An 18,321-nucleotide genomic window follows, 5' to 3' on the forward strand; every position below is an offset into this window, starting at 1 on the left:
ATATGTTTCCCATCACCATTTATCCCCCCTAAACCCTCCTCCACCTTCATCCACATCACTCTCCACCACAGTCACCACTCTGTTGTCTGTGTCCATGATAAAAATTATTCTTAAAAAAAGTAGGAATATAATGCTCAGATTAAAGGAAGAGAAGTAAATAAATGTGGTAAGGATCTTGGTTATGAAAAATGTTAGAAAATAAAACTGAAGGAGCACAGATAAAACAAGGAAATGTCATCAGTAAAGCACAGGGGATCAAATTCCAGGAATATTTCCAATGCCAATAATTCCAAAAAATGTAAGTGGATTAACATGCTTTATTAAAAAGCAGATTGTAATTTAGGGTTGAAATAAAGAAATGGGGGGAAAACGCGTTCATAGCATCATGTAAGATAACCCAGAATTGAGGACAAAGGGGATATTTATACAATAGGAGGTATAATCCACCAGATAGATAATTGTGAACCTTTTTTATACCTATTGTACAGACACACTGTAATGTATACATAGGCATAAAAGCAAATTTATTTAGCATTAGGTTTTGTGTGTGCGTGTGTATGTTTAGTGTGGAGAAATACACATAACTATACCATTTTAACTTCCTTTTTTTTCTTTTAAATTTTTATGAGTTTATTTGAGCCAAACTGACGATAATTACTGGGAAGCAAAATCTCAATGGGTTGAGAAAATGCTCCCTAACTATTTTTTAACTGTACAGGTCATTGGCATTAAGTGGGTTCACATGGCTGTGCAGCCATCACTGCCTTCTAGTCTGGAGACTGGGGGTGATGGTGGGGGGGGGTGTCAATGTCATGAGGCATTTAAGGAGCCAGAATGTGAGATTTGAAATGCCGTGGAAATGAAGTATAAGATTGTGAAGGTCAAATGAGGCAGAGTTTTAAGTTGGTCATCAAAATGCACATTGAAATTAAGAATAATAATCGAATTGGCACGTGAGGGAGAAAACCAACTCACATGCCAAATGTGCCAAGACATCAGGTAGACAACCAGTACGTCTAGAGAAGTCTACATTTTCGGGCCACTACTCGTAAGAAAACCTAGTATGAGCACATATAAGTGAAATGAGAGTTATAGTAAATAGTACTTAACTTTCTATGCTATATACTCTTTTCTACTTTGTTTCAATTTTTGAAACTTTTGTCTCAATGCATTAAATTAGTTTAACAGACAATGAATGAGTTGCAGTCGTAAAGAACAGCAAAAAAGGGGGGGGCAGGATGTGGAGTGCATTGAGTTAAATGGAAACGAAAGTAGAAAATAGAGATGGAGTAACGTATTTTGACCTTGACCAAAGGTGACAGAGATATAAAATAAGTATTTAGGCTGGTACGAAAGTTTCAAATGTAATTCTCGGATAAAGTAATTGATTTCCTTCAGTAAATAAATTTAAAAATAGTTACAAGAGACAATGCAGGAATTGTGAAAAGTGACCTAGATCTAGTTTATAATTTCAGGGATTGTTCTTTATGCTCTCAGTTTTCCTCATCTTAAAATGATGTCATTTACTACTGTAAAAAAAAATTTTATTTGAGTCTACATAGTACATTCCATTATTGACAGTGGAATACATTGTGAATACTGTGAACAAGCCATTTTTATTATGAAGAAAATGGTTATGAACTCAAAATATTAGTAGTTTCTTCATTAAATGTTCTTCAGTCACAATTTGTTGTTTTTAGTTGCACGAACATGCAGCCTACTTGGTGGACAGTTTGTGGGAGAGCTCTCAAGAACTGTTGAAAGACTGGGAATGTATGACAGAGTTGCTATTAGAAGAACCTGTTCAAGGAGAGGAAGGTATAGTATTTTGACAAGTTGTTTTACATATTGTTATGGGTATACATTAATAATAATACCATCCTGTGTAGATCACATCTTAAAAATGAATATATGCAAGAATGCTCTGTCTTTTTGCAAAGAGAACAATTTGTCTCCTAATAACAAGTAAGGATGTGTCAGTAGCTTGTAACATCTTTCCAGATTAAGACTGCTACCATGCTGTAAAAGTTTTTTAAAATCCACGTCTTGTAATAGTCAAAACAGTTTTCATTTTCCGTATTTGAGACACAAAATACTGACATACTTATTGTAAAAAAAGAAAAAAAGAGCACCCAGAATCTTTTTGCTATATTTATATGTGAACTTGGAAAAGCCTTTGACACAAAAGGATTTAATTAGACCACAGCCATCCCCTTTTGTTACATTTTCTTAATTATTAAAATCAGAAAGTCAAAAATAAAGTCATTTACCTAGTTATTCAAGAAATAGGTATAATTGCTATATGATAATTTCTGAAGTATGCATCTTATAATATGAACAGCAAAATATATATGTATATTTAATAAAGCATTTATATTCCAAGAACTTATGTGAATATTAGCTCCTAGAAAACTAGAAATGTAGTTTTTCCCAAAACTAGAAATATGTTTTTCTATGTATGGTTTGTTTCTCAAGCTAGCCCACAATAGTGCTTTAAAGAACTGCTGTTTCATTTAATTCATACAACATTCCTGCCTTGTAGATGTAAGTGAGGCTTGTAGTGAACATGGACTTCAGAATTAAGAGACATCGATTCAGATTTTCAAGTCTGTCCTTTGCGACTGAGGTCCTCATTTTTTTCTGATCATTAGGTTCCTTTTCTTTGTAACACAGAGATTACTTTGCCTATATACCTTAGGTTGTTGTAAGGATTAAATGCAATTAAATTAAATTATTATCTGTTCTGCTTCCCCTATTGCTCTGTATGATTCAAAATCCTCTGGGATATAAAAGCAGAATGAGCCATCTTCTGCAGTAGACTACCCAAACAGGTGACCAGGAGAGTGACCATCCCCCCAGTGTTCTTTCTTTTTTTTTTTTTAATTGAGATTGATTGATTGATTGATTGATTGATTGATAATCCTCACCTGAGGCCATGCTGAGACATAGAGAGGAGGAGAAGGAAGGGAGGGAGAGAGAGGGAGAGAAACATCAGTTCATTGCCTTTCTCAACTGGGGATTGAACCCACAACCACAGTATGCGCCCTGACCTGGAACAAAACTAGCAACCTTTCCGTGCACAGGACAACTCTCAAACCAACTGAGCCACTCTGGCCAGGCCCCCCATGTTTTTCCCAAGTAGTGATGCTAACTGGCATTATCTACTCTGCTTTGACAAAATTCAATGAGAGAAACAACAGGCAAGCATCATACCCAGTTACATTCCAGTAAACTGGCCCAAATTGCCTCTTTTAAACTAAAAATATTTACCTCATAACTTCATTCTTGATCTATAATGCAGATCTTTCCCAGATTTTCTTTCAAGGTGGAAGCTATTACAGTATATTTGGCTCTACCTCTGATTATTATTTACTCTATTCGAATGTGTGTGTTTTTCTCCAGATCTTTGGTAAGAAGATGGCCCTGTTCCTAAGTTGACAGGACCTTCTGCTTGCAAGGTCAAACTCTCAAATGTACTTAGGATTGCTTTCACTTTTGTGATCACAGACTATGAACATAAATTCTATATTTTTCCTGTTTTACTTATATATGTTCCTGCTAAGTTCACTCATTCTGTTTCTAACTAATCTTAATATTTTCTCTAATAAAATCAATTCCCCTTCTAATTACTACTCCCCAATCAACATTTGAACAAAGTACTTGGCACAGTGTTTACTAGTACAGTCGTCCATTTTCCTCCTTTTGCTTGTGGCTACAGAATCTGTACATTATCGGTGGGTTAGAGCTTATTATTGATTATGATTCGAAGCCTTTTTTTTTTTTCTATCACTCCATGCTCTATAAGGTTATTTCCAAGGAGAAAGAAGGCAGGGGATATAAATTAAGGAAAGAGCCAAGGAGCTGTGCTTTGGCATTGTTAACTTTTTAATCTCATTTACATAAGATACGTAATTCAGTAAATAGTAATTACTAAGTCTGTCAGTTATCAGGGTGTTCTAGATGGGTTTACCTCATTAAAATAATTGTACTATTAGATGTTTTCTTGTGTTTTAAATTTAGTTGACATTAGATTTAATTTTCAGTCAAGGTGTTAATTTGATTTGTTTTGGCTTGGGCTTTTGGTTTGATTGCAGCTAGAAAAGTGAGTTATAAAATGAAAAATTTTTAAGTTAACTACAGTTTTAGGGTATGACTGAATCTGAGAAGGCAAGGCTGGAAATGATGCATAACAAGTACAGTGCCATATCTTCGTCAGGGCACAACTTTTTTTTTGTCTTTTTCTTTCTTTTTCTTTTTCTTTTTTAATTTTATTTTTGTTTAAAATATTACAGATGTCCCTTTTTCTCCCCAATGACCTGTTCCACCCCATCCCATCCCCCTCCCCAGTCCCTCTCCCCACCATTGTCCGTGTCCTTGTGTTGTGCATATATACACATAAACTCTCTGGTTACTCTCTCCCCCTCCACCCACCCACCCTCCTCCATCCCTCTGACACTCGTCAGACTCATCTATGCTTCTATGTCATTGAATCTATTCTGTTCATCAGTTTATTAAGTTCTTTAGATTCCACGTATAAGTGAGATCATGTGACATTTGTCTTTCACTGCTTGACTTATTTCACTTAGCATAATATTCCCCAGGTCCATCCATACTGTCCCAAAGGGTACAAGATTCTTCTTCTTTACAGCTGCGTAGTATTCCATGGTGTAAATGTCCCACAGCTTTTTTATCCACTCATCTACTGATGGGCACTTGGGTTGTTTCCAGGTCTTAGCTATTGTAAACTGTGCTGCTATGAACATCGGGGTACATATATTCTTTCTGATGAATGTTTCAGGATTCTTAGGATACATTCCTAGGAGTGGAATCACTGGGTCAAACAGCAGCTCCATTTCTAATTTTTTGAGGAACCTCCATACTGTTTTCCATAGTGGTTGCACCAGTCTGCATTCCCACCAGCAGTGTACTAGGGTTCCCCTTTCTCCACACCCTTGCCAGCACATGTCGTTTGTTGATTTGTTGATGGCAGCCATTCTGAAGTGATACCTCATTGTGGTTTTAATTTGCATCTCTCTGATGATTAGCGGACGTTGAGCATTTTCTCATGTGTCTCTTGGCCATCCGTAAGTCCTCTTTGGAGAAGTGTCTATTTAAGTCCTTTAGGGCACAACTTTTTTAATGTATTTGTCCAAATGCATTATGTGCCCTTACAAGCTCTGGTATGGAATGGCATCCAAATCTATTTTTTGTGCTAGTATTTTGCTATATTTTAGGATAAAAAATGTTACTAGTAACTTGTTTATTTTTAAGACTAATCAGAAATTATTATATTTTAGATAGGTAGAGTATGATGGATGTTCCAGTGGATGAAAGTCTAGTTAGCAGTTGGAGATATAGGACTAGAATTTGGGAAAGTAGAGACATTGTCAAAGACTACCAGTAGCAATTTAAGTCACAGTAGCCTTAAAACTACTTACTTGCAATGTTTTTAAGGGACAGGGAGTTTTTGTTGAGCATGTGTATATATTCTACAATGAAATCAAATTGCTCAATCCATTTTTAGTATAATGTGAGTGCTTGGGTAACAGGTAACCATTCAGGAAACAGCAAAACCGTAACTAAGTCATTTAACTTCAGTGGGTTTCAGCTTTATCTATTTAAAAAACAAAAACAAACAAAAAAACCACAACCTTTCATTAGCATTAGAAAAATTATATAACCCAATTGATGGGTGAAGTAAATGTGGACAAATGGAATTCTTCAAAGCAGGGAATCATTAACTCATTTATAATTTTAAAATATTTATTGACCATCTTCTATGTGCTAACTAGTGTACTGAGCACTGAAATCAGTTCACTTCCACATGGAGCTTATATCCTAGAGTGGAGAGCAGGCCAAAACCAAGTAAACAGAATAATTTCAAGAGTTTGTGTGCGGTAGGTAATAGTAATAATGAATGGTCCATCTTTAGATTGAATCCTAAACGGAATCTCTTTCTGAGGAGGCCACCTGTGAACCAAGAGTCTAAAGGATGAGGGGCCTTGCCATGGAAAATGTCAAAAAAAAGAGTCTAGATAGAAGTAATAGCAATTGCAGAGTATCTGAAGCATGATGATATTGTTACATTCGAGGAGCTGCAATGGTAGAGCATAGTGAGCCAGTAGCACAAGATGAGAAAGAGGTAGGGCCAGATGATGCAGAACCTTTTTTTTAGTTCATAAGTGGACTTACTTAGCTCATTCCAAGTGTAATCAGGAGCCATTGAAGGATTTTAAACAGGAGAGTGATATGATCCAACTTATATTTTAAGAAAAATGCTTTATGTAAATATGGTTTGGAGTAGACACAAGACCAATTTGGTAACTTTGCAGTGGTCTCTATGGTAAATGATAACAAAAATGTAAAAGAGGAAGATGGATTATAAAGAAGGAAAGAGAGCCTGTGGCTGAGTTTTAAAGATTGTGGCCCCCCTGGTGTGGCTTCGTGGTTGAGCTTTGACCTATGATCGAGAAGATCCCAGTTCGATTCCTGGTCAGGGTACATGCCTGGGTTGCGGGCTCGATCCCCAGCGGGGGGGGCATGCAGGAGGCAGCCGATAATGACGACTCTCTCATCATTGATGTTTCTGTCTCTCTCTCTCTCCCTTCCTCTCTCTGAAATCAGTAAAGACATATTTGAGAGAGAGAGAAAGATTTTGGACAGGGGACAGAAACAGGAAGAGCAAGAGAGATAAGAGCTCTAGCAAGCTTTAAAAGGGTAAACAGATAATTGTACTTTGTAGAAGCCCAGTAAAGAGAGGGTTCAAGAGAGCTATGCTTAATAACATCACATATTGCAGAAGAGAAGAAGGACTAGATGATTTTGGTCTTTGGGGACTTTTAAGCATTTCTTTTCAGTGGTAGTAAGGAGAGAAGTCAGAGTTCATGGTGATAAGAATAAAATCAGTAATGTGGAAATGGAAATGATGTACAAAGAGGTTTCCAAAGATTTCAGAGTTGTGTAGTTACCTGATAATTCATAGTATAAACATCTAGCTACCTATATGTTCTAAGTATTGTGTGTATTTGGCTCTTGTCAGGCATAATGTCTGCTTTGCTTTTTTTAAAAAAAATTTTTTATTGTTAACACTATTACAGATGTCCCCCTTCCCCCTCCTTTTGCCCACCTCCTCCCAGCCCCCGCCACCCTTCCCCTGGCTTTACCACTTTATTGTCTGTGTCCATGGACTGTGTATATATGTTCTGTGGCTATTCGCCTTTTTTTAACCAGTCCACTCTTGTTTTGCTTTCAATTTTATTATTTGGCTTTGCTGTCATATCCCAAAAGTGATTTCAGTTGTTTTGCATTTGCCTTGTGTCAGTGAATGGTTTCGAATTATAAAGTGAATAACAAAATTGACGTCATTGGACACTGTGTACAATTGGGTTATTTTTCAACACTAATGTGGAGTTTAGTGTATAGTAGGGGAATGTTTCCATACTTGAGATAACTTGTTCTCTATCTCCTCACTTTCCATAGAACTGGATTTTTCCCCTAAATAGAAGTAAATGCATTTAGTTCATAGACAACCTTTTCATTTGTTTATCCCCAGCCAAACGTGAAAAATTATGAAATTCTAGAATCATAAAAGTAGAAACTTAGTTGTTTTATTGGGTGGAAATCTTTTTCATATTATTAGGTATAGGGTCGGAGTATAAATGGAAAAACTGAAGCTATTTCATGTGGTTTTCCTAAGACAAACTAACGTTCATGTATTTTTCCTCAGACTATAAAATGTTTTAAATGATTGAATTAGGCCCTGGCCAGGTTGCTCAGTTGGTTGGAGGTTGTCCCATACACCAAGAAGTCAAGGGTTCAATTTCCAGTCAGAGCACATACCTAGGTGGTGGGTTCTGTCCCCCATTGGAGCGTATATGGGAGGCAGCTGATCAATGTTTCTCTTTCACATTGATGTTTCTCTCTTCCTTCCTCTCTCTCAAAATCAATAAAAACATATGCTCCTGTGAGGATTTATTTTTTAAAATGACTGAATTAGGATGTGCATACGTATTCCTATACAGGATAACTTTGGTACACGATAAAGGACAAGATGTTATGTCTTTGTTTGCCTTTTCATTGTTGCCCAAATTTATTGTAAAATAATTAGCATAAACTTCTAAATTTCTAAATCTTATTTTCTTTTCAATCAGTTTATAACCACTTCTGTCTCTAGAATCTCCACATCTGTTGCTCTATAAGACAAATAAGTACACAGAGGAAAGGAGATAGAGGGCAAAGGGAGACAGAAAGATAGAATTAAACTATTCAAATTAGTCTGAACATCTATCTTTAAAAATACAAAGGATTGAGTGCAACAAGTAAAGTACAGAATCAACGTGAAGAAAACCATAATGTTTTGTTAAATAACATAAAAAAGATCTCAAAAATGAAAAGGGCTATATTATGTTTCTGGCTGGAAACATAATGTCAGTTATTCTCAATATAATGTTTAATTTTCTTAAAATACCAATCTGAATTCCACTGGGTTTAAGAGTTCTGTGAAGTGAAGAGGAACTAAAAATGATTTTAAAGTTTATATAGAATTTTAAGCTTATGTGAAAAAGGCAGTATGGCATCGTGCTTAAGAGCGCAGATGCTGGAGTCAGACTACATGAGTTCATTAATGGCTCTACTGCTAAGCTAGTGCTTTGAATAGTTATTTAACCTCTCTGTGTTGCTCATTTTCCCATGTGTGGAGTGTGAGGATGTTAGTTCTATCTTCTGGAATTCTTTTGAGGATAAAAAAAGTTAATGCATATAAATCACTTATAACAATGTCTTATACATAGAAAATGCTTAATCATTTGCCATCAGCATTAGAAAAATTTTAGAAAAAGAACTAGTTAAGGGAATTTTGTTCCACTAAATATTCAAATTAGGTGAATTGAGTTACATATTAAGGTATACTACAACATTACAAAGCTGCTATAATCAAAACAATATGGCAGTGTAATAGAAATAGATACATTAGTGAAACTAAATAAAGAATCCAGAAATAGATCTAAGTTTATATAAGAGCCTAAAATATATCAAAAGGTAACATTTAAATTCAGCAGGGAAAGCTGGTGAATTTATTCAACAATGTTGGAGGATAATTGACTCTTCATCTGGTGGGAATAAATAGACCCATACTTTATACTGTCAGCAGAAAGAAATTCCAGACAGATTAAAAGTTTAGAAACAAGCAAAGGATAGGAGAGAGGGAAAGAAAGATGACAGTGAAGAAGAAAATGTATTTCTATAATTTCTAGAACAAAGAGACCTTTGAAAGCAATACAAGAAACCCAGAAACCTGTTTGTGTCTGTATGAAATGGTGGGGATGTTAACTAAACTTACTGTGGTAATCATTTTGCAATGTATGTAAGGCGGTTCATTATACTGTACAACTTAAACTTATACAGTGCTGTATGTCAGTTATATCTCATTAAAACTGGAAAGAACAAAAAGAAACCCAGACGCCATTAAACAAATTGGGACAGATGTGACTTTGTAAAAGTTAACTCTTTCTCACAAAAGATACTGTACTATAAAGAGTAACAACAAAAGGACAAACTGGGAGAAGAAGTTTGCATCGTTCAAAAGACATTTACTATTCCTAACATACAAGAGTTTGTAAATAAGGTGTATAACAGTAGAAAAATGGGCAAAGAATAAAGATAGAAAAATCTCAAGAAAAAACTCAAAATTAATAAGAAAACACACTCCACTAATTAATTAGTAGATAAGAAGGAGCAAAATAACAATGAAATACCATTTTCAATCATTGAATTGGCAAAAATTAAAGGGATTTATAACATTCACTCCTGTCAGGGATCTGAGAAACCAAACATTCTCATGATTGTAGTTGGAAGAGTGAATTGCAATAAAGAACTTTTGTCAAGATTTTAACCTTTGACCCATTACTCCTCTTGGGTATTTATTATTCAAATGACATTTATTGCTGCATTGTTTATGATGATAAAAATTTGGAAACAATTTGAACATTAGTAGGAGGTTGACTAAATTGTGTAACAAATTATATAATAATTTATAGTTATAGAAGATAATCATATAAGTATACAGTGACTTAAAAGATACTCAAAATCTATTGTTAATTTAAAATATATGTAGCATGATCTCTTCTTTAAAAAAAAAAAAAAAAGATGCCTTACCTTGACTGGGTGGCTCAGTTGGCTGGAGCATCACCTAGACACCAAAAGGTTGTGGGTTCAATCCCCAGCCGGGGTGCTCATGCGGGAGGCAGCCAATCGATGTTTCTCTCTCTAAAAATCAATAAAAAACATGTCCTCGGTGAGGATTAAAAAATAATAAAAATTTTAAAAGATACCTTATTATATGAGCTTTCAAATGATATGGAAGGAAATACAGTAAAATTCTGCCTAACTCAGAAGCACGGTATTAGAAGAGACCAGGTAGTAGAACAGACCAGAATTTACCCTCTTTTTCTATATTTTCCATATATGTTTCTTGTTTGACTTAAGACATACTACTTCTTTAAAAAACAACAAGGTTCAGAGCTTCAGTCTTTAAAATTTGCAAGTTTTTATAATTGTTTTTATGTTTAGCATATTTTTTCTATAAACTTCATACCTAATGTGTGTTGTTTCGCCTTAGCAATGTCTGACCGTCAAGAGAGTGCTCTAATAGAGCTAATGGTTTGTACAATTCGTCAAGCTGCTGAGGCACATCCTCCTGTGGGAAGGGGTACTGGCAAGAGAGTAAGTTACATTAGTGATAAATCTACCAAAAAAAGGTTTTAATGTAATTAACTGTCTTAAATATTTGAAAATTTTACTGGTATATGTATCCCTAAAAACATGATATTTTTGTAAATGATACATGCTGTGGTGTTTCATCTTTATATTGTCTGCTATATTCAGGTTCCAAAAATAGATTATTTTTTTCCATGCTCCTATAGCACCTATCCCTGCCTGTAGACTAGGACTTCTAAAAATTTTCGCATCTATATGTTAAAAGTGCAGAAAGTCTTTGAAGGCAAACTGCCTAGTTTGCAAGCTCTTCCATTTAGCAACTATGTAATCTTCAGATAGTTGATTATTTTCTTTGTGCATTTATTTCCTCATCTGTAATATGGCAGCTAATAATGCATGTTTTATTGGTATTAAAGATAAATTGAGATAATCACAGATGGGAAGATTGTTTCTGGTGATATGAAGAGGTAGGCAGTTCCTCTCTGGGGGGAAAAAAAGTATAAAACTGGAAAAATTATTTGAAAAAACACACACACCAAACAAACAAAAAACATACTAGGACTCTGGAACTTCACCAAAGATTTTAAAAAAAAAGAGGGAAGCATTTTTCTTGAAAAATTGCTAAAGCTTTCGATAAATATAGCAGGGATATATAGCCTCCTTACTTGGGGTTGCATACAGTACACACACACCCCAGAAGTTTGATTGATGAGATCTGTAGTTTTACCAGGTATTAGAACATACCAGAGTTTATCTGTCTATAGAGACCAACAGCTTTTCTGTCAGGCGGGGTAGACTCAATAAGGGATGAGTGGCAAAAGTCCCTCTGTCAACTAGAAATGGCAAACTTGGTAGAAACAACCAAGGAATACCCACATCTGTGATATTCAGAGGTTGTGGTCCCTTTTGGGAAGAACAGTGGACCAGCAAAGATAACTAAAAAGTTCTGTAAATAAGAAATCCATAAGCTCTCCACACATCCTTGGCTGGCTGGGAAACTGGAGAAATCCTAACCTAAAATAAAAGTCAAGCCAAACTTAAGAACTAGTTTAACTTTGAATATGTTCTCTAACCCACAAACAGATCAGGTCTCAGAAGGGAGAAGCCTTAGATTTTGAAGTATTTGAGCACAACCTCTGCCCAAATCATTGACCAGTAATCTGTTGAAAAACAAAGGACTCATAGGAAGACAGGCTAAAAAACAATAATAAAAATTTCAGGCAGAGGCCACACATAATGGGAGTTACTAATTACACAGTTTAAGTTAAAGGTTACTTATTTTTTAAACAAAACTTTAAAAATTAAGTTAAAAATCTATATTTACTATATTATCCAGATATGTCTACTTTTGCAGAAAAATTATAGCCATACAAAGAAACAGTAAAATGTGACAATACTCAGGGGAAAAAGCAGACAATAGAAATGGCTTCTCAGTAAGTCCAGTTTTTGGATTTAGTGAAGATTTCAGAGTCCTTTTTATAAATATGTCCAAAGAATTAAAGGAAAATATATTCAAGGAACTAGGGGAGAAAATATGTATACAATTTTGTTAGATATTGACAAATTCCCCCTTCATAGGCATGATGCCATTTTTACTGTCCCATTGGAGATATTGTGAAGATTGGATGAATTCTTGACCTAATGATTATTTAGTCAAAGATAGCTATTTCCCTAAGATCAGTATCCTTAGACCTTTCATACATTGTCAAATGAATTTTAAGACTTCTCAGTATCTTGAAAATATTCCTAGACATATATTCTATTTCATATGTAATCTCTTTAATTGCTTTCTGCAGAACTAAACACAATATTTGGTAGATCATTCCCAAGTGATTATTTTATATATATAAGAGGTTGAAAAACAATAAAGTCCCTGGAGGAAGAATCAGATAAGAGGCCCTGTTATTTCTTTCACATGTTCTCAAACTTTGGGATTGGCATTTATAAAGTGGCAATTTATATTGGACTGTTTCTGGTCTATAAAACCAATCAACATCATGATGCTAAAGTCCTTCAAAATAATAACAAAATGCAGAATACTTTGGGGAAAATGATTATCTTAGCTGAGCTTGCATTTTAGTATTTTATTTTTGGAACCACCTATGATTTAACTAGTTGAATACAGGCTAAGGTGATGGGCATTATCAGCTTGAATTTGTACACTGACCACAGGCTATACCTCTCTTTAATTATTGCTAACAGATTTATGAGCTTTGTTACAAGAAGAACTCAATGTAAATGTTTCCAGAGATATTGTTAGTATATGCTGTAAAAATAAGTGAAAATTTATTGGCTACTGATGGCATTTAAAAAGCATTAATTCCTAAATATTTTTAGAAAACTGTGTTAAACGTAGGGGGAGATCACTGTTAACGTATTGAGATTAAAACTCTAGAAAAATTGTTTCTCCATTGGTTCCAATATTTTTCTATTCATACTGTAGTTTCATAGAAATTTTTTTTTGTTTTCACTTAATTTAAATAAGTAGTGATTTATCTAAACTTTAATGATTCTTAAATAAATAGCTATTTAATAAAGTACTAGTGCATGTTAACTAGAAATTTGCATAAAACTAGATGTCTTTATTTTAGTAAGTAGTTTGTTAAGCTCCTCTTAAAATTCTTGGTTAATACTATCTGTCAGTGCTTCATTATTCTGTGTAACATTCTAGATTTTTAAATTAGTACATAACACTCTTATTCTCTGCCCATTTAAATTTATTCCTAGGTGCTAACTGCCAAAGAAAGGAAAACTCAAATAGATGATAGGAACAAATTGACTGAGCATTTTATTATCACACTTCCTATGTTGTTATCAAAGGTATAGTTTCATTTACATTTTTGTAATAATATATCACTAAGTTTGCTTATTACACTATACTATCAAAGTAGTTACTTTCTTTTTTTTTCTTCCTTCCAGTATTCTGCAGATGCAGAGAAAGTAGCAAACTTGCTACAAATCCCACAGTATTTTGATCTAGAAATTTATAGCACAGGTAGAATGGAAAAGGTAAGACACTGTGAAATTGAAATTCTGCTATTGTATTCAGTTTTATTAACTGGGTTATTTTAATTATACGTGCTCATATAGACTTAATTTGTTATCTGAAAGATGCTTATTTTTGTTTTATCTATATATTATAGTTGTGATTTTCTTTCTTCCTCAGCATCTGGATGCTTTATTAAAACAGATTAAGTTTGTTGTGGAAAAACATGTAGAATCAGATGTTTTAGAAGCCTGCAGTAAAACCTATAGCATCTTATGTAGTGAAGAGTATACTATCCAGAACAGAGTTGACATAGCTCGAAGCCAGCTGATTGATGAGTTTGTAGATCGATTCAATCATTCTGTGGAAGATCTGTTGCAAGAGGTATGTTATAAAGTTAATGTGTACATATAATAACTTTGGCTAATAATTATTAAAGGTAGCTGAGTGTGTAAATTATTTCCATTTTAAAATAAAATTTAGTAGAATTCTCCACACCTTTCAGAACTTAGCAGTGTTATTGCAATTGTTCATCCTGTGAGGATCAACCTTGGCTATGCTTTTTTTTAAGATTATTTATTGGTTTTTAAAGAGAGAGGAAGGGAGAGGGAGAGAGAAAGAGAAACATTGATGGGAGAGGGAAACATGGATCAGCTGCCTCCTGCACGCCCTTTACCAGAGATCAAGCCCACAACCCAGGCATGTGCCCTGACCAAGAATCGAACCAGCAACCTTTAGGTGCACAGGACTACACTCAACCAACTGAGCCACACTAGCCAGAGCTATTATAATTTATTTTTATTTTAAAATGTTGTTTCATACAAGCTAGTTTTTTTATCTTTTAAGAAAAATATTTTTAAGGACTGGCTTTTCTTAAGTCATTTTTTTTTCTATTGCTAGAGCCTAATTTGCATTTTAATATTACTAAGTTATTATGATATACTAATGAAAGAACATTAAAATTGTGTGCTTATAAGGGATGGCTGATTACCATTGGTGTGCCCAAGATAGCAGCAAGCATCTCCAACTGGTTATTTTTATAATTATTTCTGTGATTCTCGCATCCTGTCCTCCCCCTCCAGTCTGTGTAAGGCAATCTTGAACCCTCACAGCTTTCTGTGCTCTGAGGTCCAGGCTGATCATCATCTTAATCCATGTAACTGATTTTCCCCCACTTTTATTTTTAAAACTTAAATTTTCTCAACCATTTTTTTATTGTGATTTTATTTTGAAGCTACAGAAGTAACTGACAATCAGTAAAATCTTTGAAATGATTAAAATTTTAACATGCATACATACCTTTTCACTCAGTAATTTCAAGTAATTTATCCTAAAGTATTAATCAGAAAAGTAGACAAAGTCATGTTTATGACATTGTTTAAAAGACAAAAATTGTTTATCTTTCAGGGTTGGGATTATGGGTGTTCTTGATTTTTTTATTTTTTGCTTTATTTGTATTTTGTTATTTACCAACTGAATATATACTCTATATATAAAAAAACAATATTTATGCAGTAAGTATTACTAGACTTTCATGTGGATTTGAGGATAAGTAAAGTTATGGTAATGAGGTGATGTTTACTTTTTATTTATAGGGAGAAGAAGCTGATGATGATGATATTTACAATGTTCTTTCTACATTAAAGCGGTTAACCTCTTTTCACAAGTACGTGGTTTTATTGAAAGTAGATTCATTGAATAACAGATTAGCCAGCATAAAACAGACTGATTGTCTTTGTAATGTTTAACATCCATATAGCAGTGGGAAATTTTACAGAAATATTGAGGTGTTATGATTTTTTTCTTTTTTATTCTAATTCAGATAAATTATGGGGTTTTATTATAATATGGTTACTTAAGGAGTAAGATTTAGTATTCCCTATAATGCACACTGTGAAAGTTTAAGTTAATTTGTATTTTTAACATTTGATGAGGTTATTCTGTAAACTAGTTTCAGAGGTATAATTTTCAATTGATAGCTTTTTAAAATCCTAAGTAAGAAATAATGTTTTGGGGAAAGGCATCAAAGTTATCTCTGTGAGCTTTCATTTTTTATTTATTTGTTTTATGTAGACAGAACAGTTGGATGTTTTTTGTTGCTTTTTTGTTTTGTTTTGTTAACCCTTACCCAAGGCTATTTTTTCTATTGATTTTCAGAGAGAGTGGAAGGGGGAGAGGGGGAGAGAGAAACATCAATGTGAGAGAGACACATGGATTGGTTGCCTCCCACACGCACTCCAATGAGGGTCCAGATATCAAATCTGCAACCCAGGTACATGCCCTTGACCAAACTTGTAATCCTTTGGTTCATGGGCTGAAGCTCTAACCACTGAGCCACGGGAGCCAGGACAGAACAGTTGGATTTGAATAAGGATAAAAGGCTTATTCAAGGAAATCAGTGTCATTTTCAAATTGTAATTTGCATGTCCCTTATAGTAAGACATGCTTATCCTCTCCGTAAAGAAAAGAAAATAAAGAACTTTGTTGTCAAAAGAATGTTTAAGTGTAGGCCTTACGTCAATGAATACTTCAAATTTCAAAGCATTATCCAAAATCTAAGCCTTTTCTTTATATACAAAGTACATTTTTTGGTATTTCATGGAGACACAAACTTATTTTTTAAAATATTTAGATGTATGAAAATAAAAGTTGACAGCCAATTATCTATATTGTTTTAGTAGTAGAGCTCATGACAATTTAAAATGTCAGCATTATCTCATCAGCTCATGTAAATAGCTACACTAAAGTTATTGAGCTTTGCCATATTTTCTTTTTTTGTCACATATATTTATATTTGAAAGAAAAGTTAGCATCTATGGAATATGAGCGTAGGTTGACCATGTGGTAGTAATCTTCACTTAAATGTGTGAAGTTTTGTTACTGATTTCTTTTAATGAATTCCTAATATCAGCTTGAGCTCGCTCTACCCCTTTCTTTCCCCCTCTCATTCCCCTTTTTTCCTTCCTGAGTATGATCACTCAAATATTTCCTTTGTGGATCTTTTTCAACTTTACAAGAAAATGAAGTTATTTTATTCTTCTAGCCACTGAAACTGAGCTCAAATTTAAATTTTCCTTCACTCTAGAATAAAGTTAATACATTTTTGTTTATTTTAGTGCTCATGATCTCACAAAATGGGATCTGTTTGGTAATTGCTACAGATTATTGAAGACTGGAATTGAACATGGAGCTATGCCAGAACAGGTAGGAGTTTATTAATCTTCCTTCTATCTCATTTCAGAAAGCTAAGCTTTTTTGATATCACACAGGATTACAAAAAGCCTTTCATAGATAGTCGTTGGTAATTCTTTAGCCACCTTCTGTGAGAATTATTGCCATAGTGATTAAATGTTACTGATATATTTCAGGTTTGAGCAGAAAAAAATAGGAAACCTTTTCTATAATGTTCTTAAAATTTTAATGTTAAGGTAAACAATATTACTTTTTTAGGAAAAATATTGCTATAGTAGCAGTTTCAAAACTTGATTAATTCAGTATAATGAAAATTTCTGATCATGGCTGCTTTCCAGGCACTATTTTAGGTACGTATAATAGTAAGCCTTAGGTATTGCTTAGTTTTTGTAGTAGAACCATATATAGTTAAATAAGTTTGGGGACCTTTAGCAGATTGTAGTACTTTGCATTCATATATGTATAAGTTGGAGTGAAAAGGGCAAGAATTCAACAAGCTTTCTCTAGTCTGGAAGAGATTTAGAATAGCCAACTTAATTGTTCATCAGCTGGTGAATGTATGAAAACAGATTGTATGATAACATCCATACAGTAGAATACTTCTCATCAGTGGTATGGAAGGAACTACATGCAACAACATGGATGAATCTCAGTAGCATTATATAGAGTCAAAGAAGCCAGATGCACAAATCTACACACTGTTTAATTACATTGTACATCCTAGCAAAGGCAAAACTAGGTGCAAAAAACGTATCTCCAGGCATGTGGGGGGAATTTGAGGGGTAATGGAACTGTTCTCTCTCTTGATTGTTTTGGTGGCTACATAACTGTACATTTGTCAAAACACGAAGAACTGTACATTAAAAGCAATAAATTTCCCTTTATAAATTATACCTTAGTTTTGTTTTTTTAATGAATGAGGATAAAAATAAAAGGGCAGAGTAGTTGTTTCTCACACTTAAGAAGGCCATTTCAAAGCCTGACCTAGTATATATTTTGAAGTTTATAAAGCTGTAGACCAAAATGCAACCTATAAGAACAAAAGAAAACATTTATCACATGGTGGAAATTTCAGAACCAAAAAGGATAGGCAGATTTGATACAATCTTTATTCTTATATTTTAGCCCTTTCTGCCAAAGCTCAGTTATATATGACTGCAAAAATTATTTAAATTAAAATAAACTGAAAAAAGTTGTTAAATTATTTCCTTTTTAAAAAAAACAGGTATTTTTTACATGAAACATTATATTGGTTTCAGGTATACAGTATAATTCAATGTTTGTGTATATTATGAAATGATCGCCACAGTAAGCCTTACCATACATAGTTACATAGTCTTATCATACATAGTTACAGATTTTTTTCTTGTGATGAGAACTTTTTAGATCTATTCCCTTAGAAACTTTAATATGCAATGCAACATTACTAA

The 18,321-nt window shown here is 33.9% G+C and overlaps 1 protein-coding gene across 2 annotated transcripts in view; it reads left to right on the forward strand.

The window, feature by feature from the left end:
* Window positions 1–18,321, forward strand: part of STAG1 (STAG1 cohesin complex component) — a 273,379-nt gene that overhangs the window by 202,324 nt on the left and 52,734 nt on the right. For both annotated transcript variants that reach the window (XM_081160341.1, XM_081160342.1), the window contains exons 15-21: window positions 1,701–1,818; window positions 10,616–10,719; window positions 13,441–13,533; window positions 13,633–13,722; window positions 13,880–14,083; window positions 15,295–15,365; window positions 16,816–16,903. In XM_081160341.1, the coding sequence (XP_081016467.1) occupies window positions 1,701–1,818; window positions 10,616–10,719; window positions 13,441–13,533; window positions 13,633–13,722; window positions 13,880–14,083; window positions 15,295–15,365; window positions 16,816–16,903 (768 nt within the window). The remainder of the gene's footprint in view (window positions 1–1,700; window positions 1,819–10,615; window positions 10,720–13,440; window positions 13,534–13,632; window positions 13,723–13,879; window positions 14,084–15,294; window positions 15,366–16,815; window positions 16,904–18,321) is intronic.

The sequence above is a fragment of the Miniopterus schreibersii genome (assembly GCF_964146895.1).
Source record: "Miniopterus schreibersii genome assembly, chromosome: 15".
In the NCBI taxonomy this organism is placed as follows: Eukaryota; Metazoa; Chordata; class Mammalia; order Chiroptera; family Miniopteridae; genus Miniopterus; species Miniopterus schreibersii.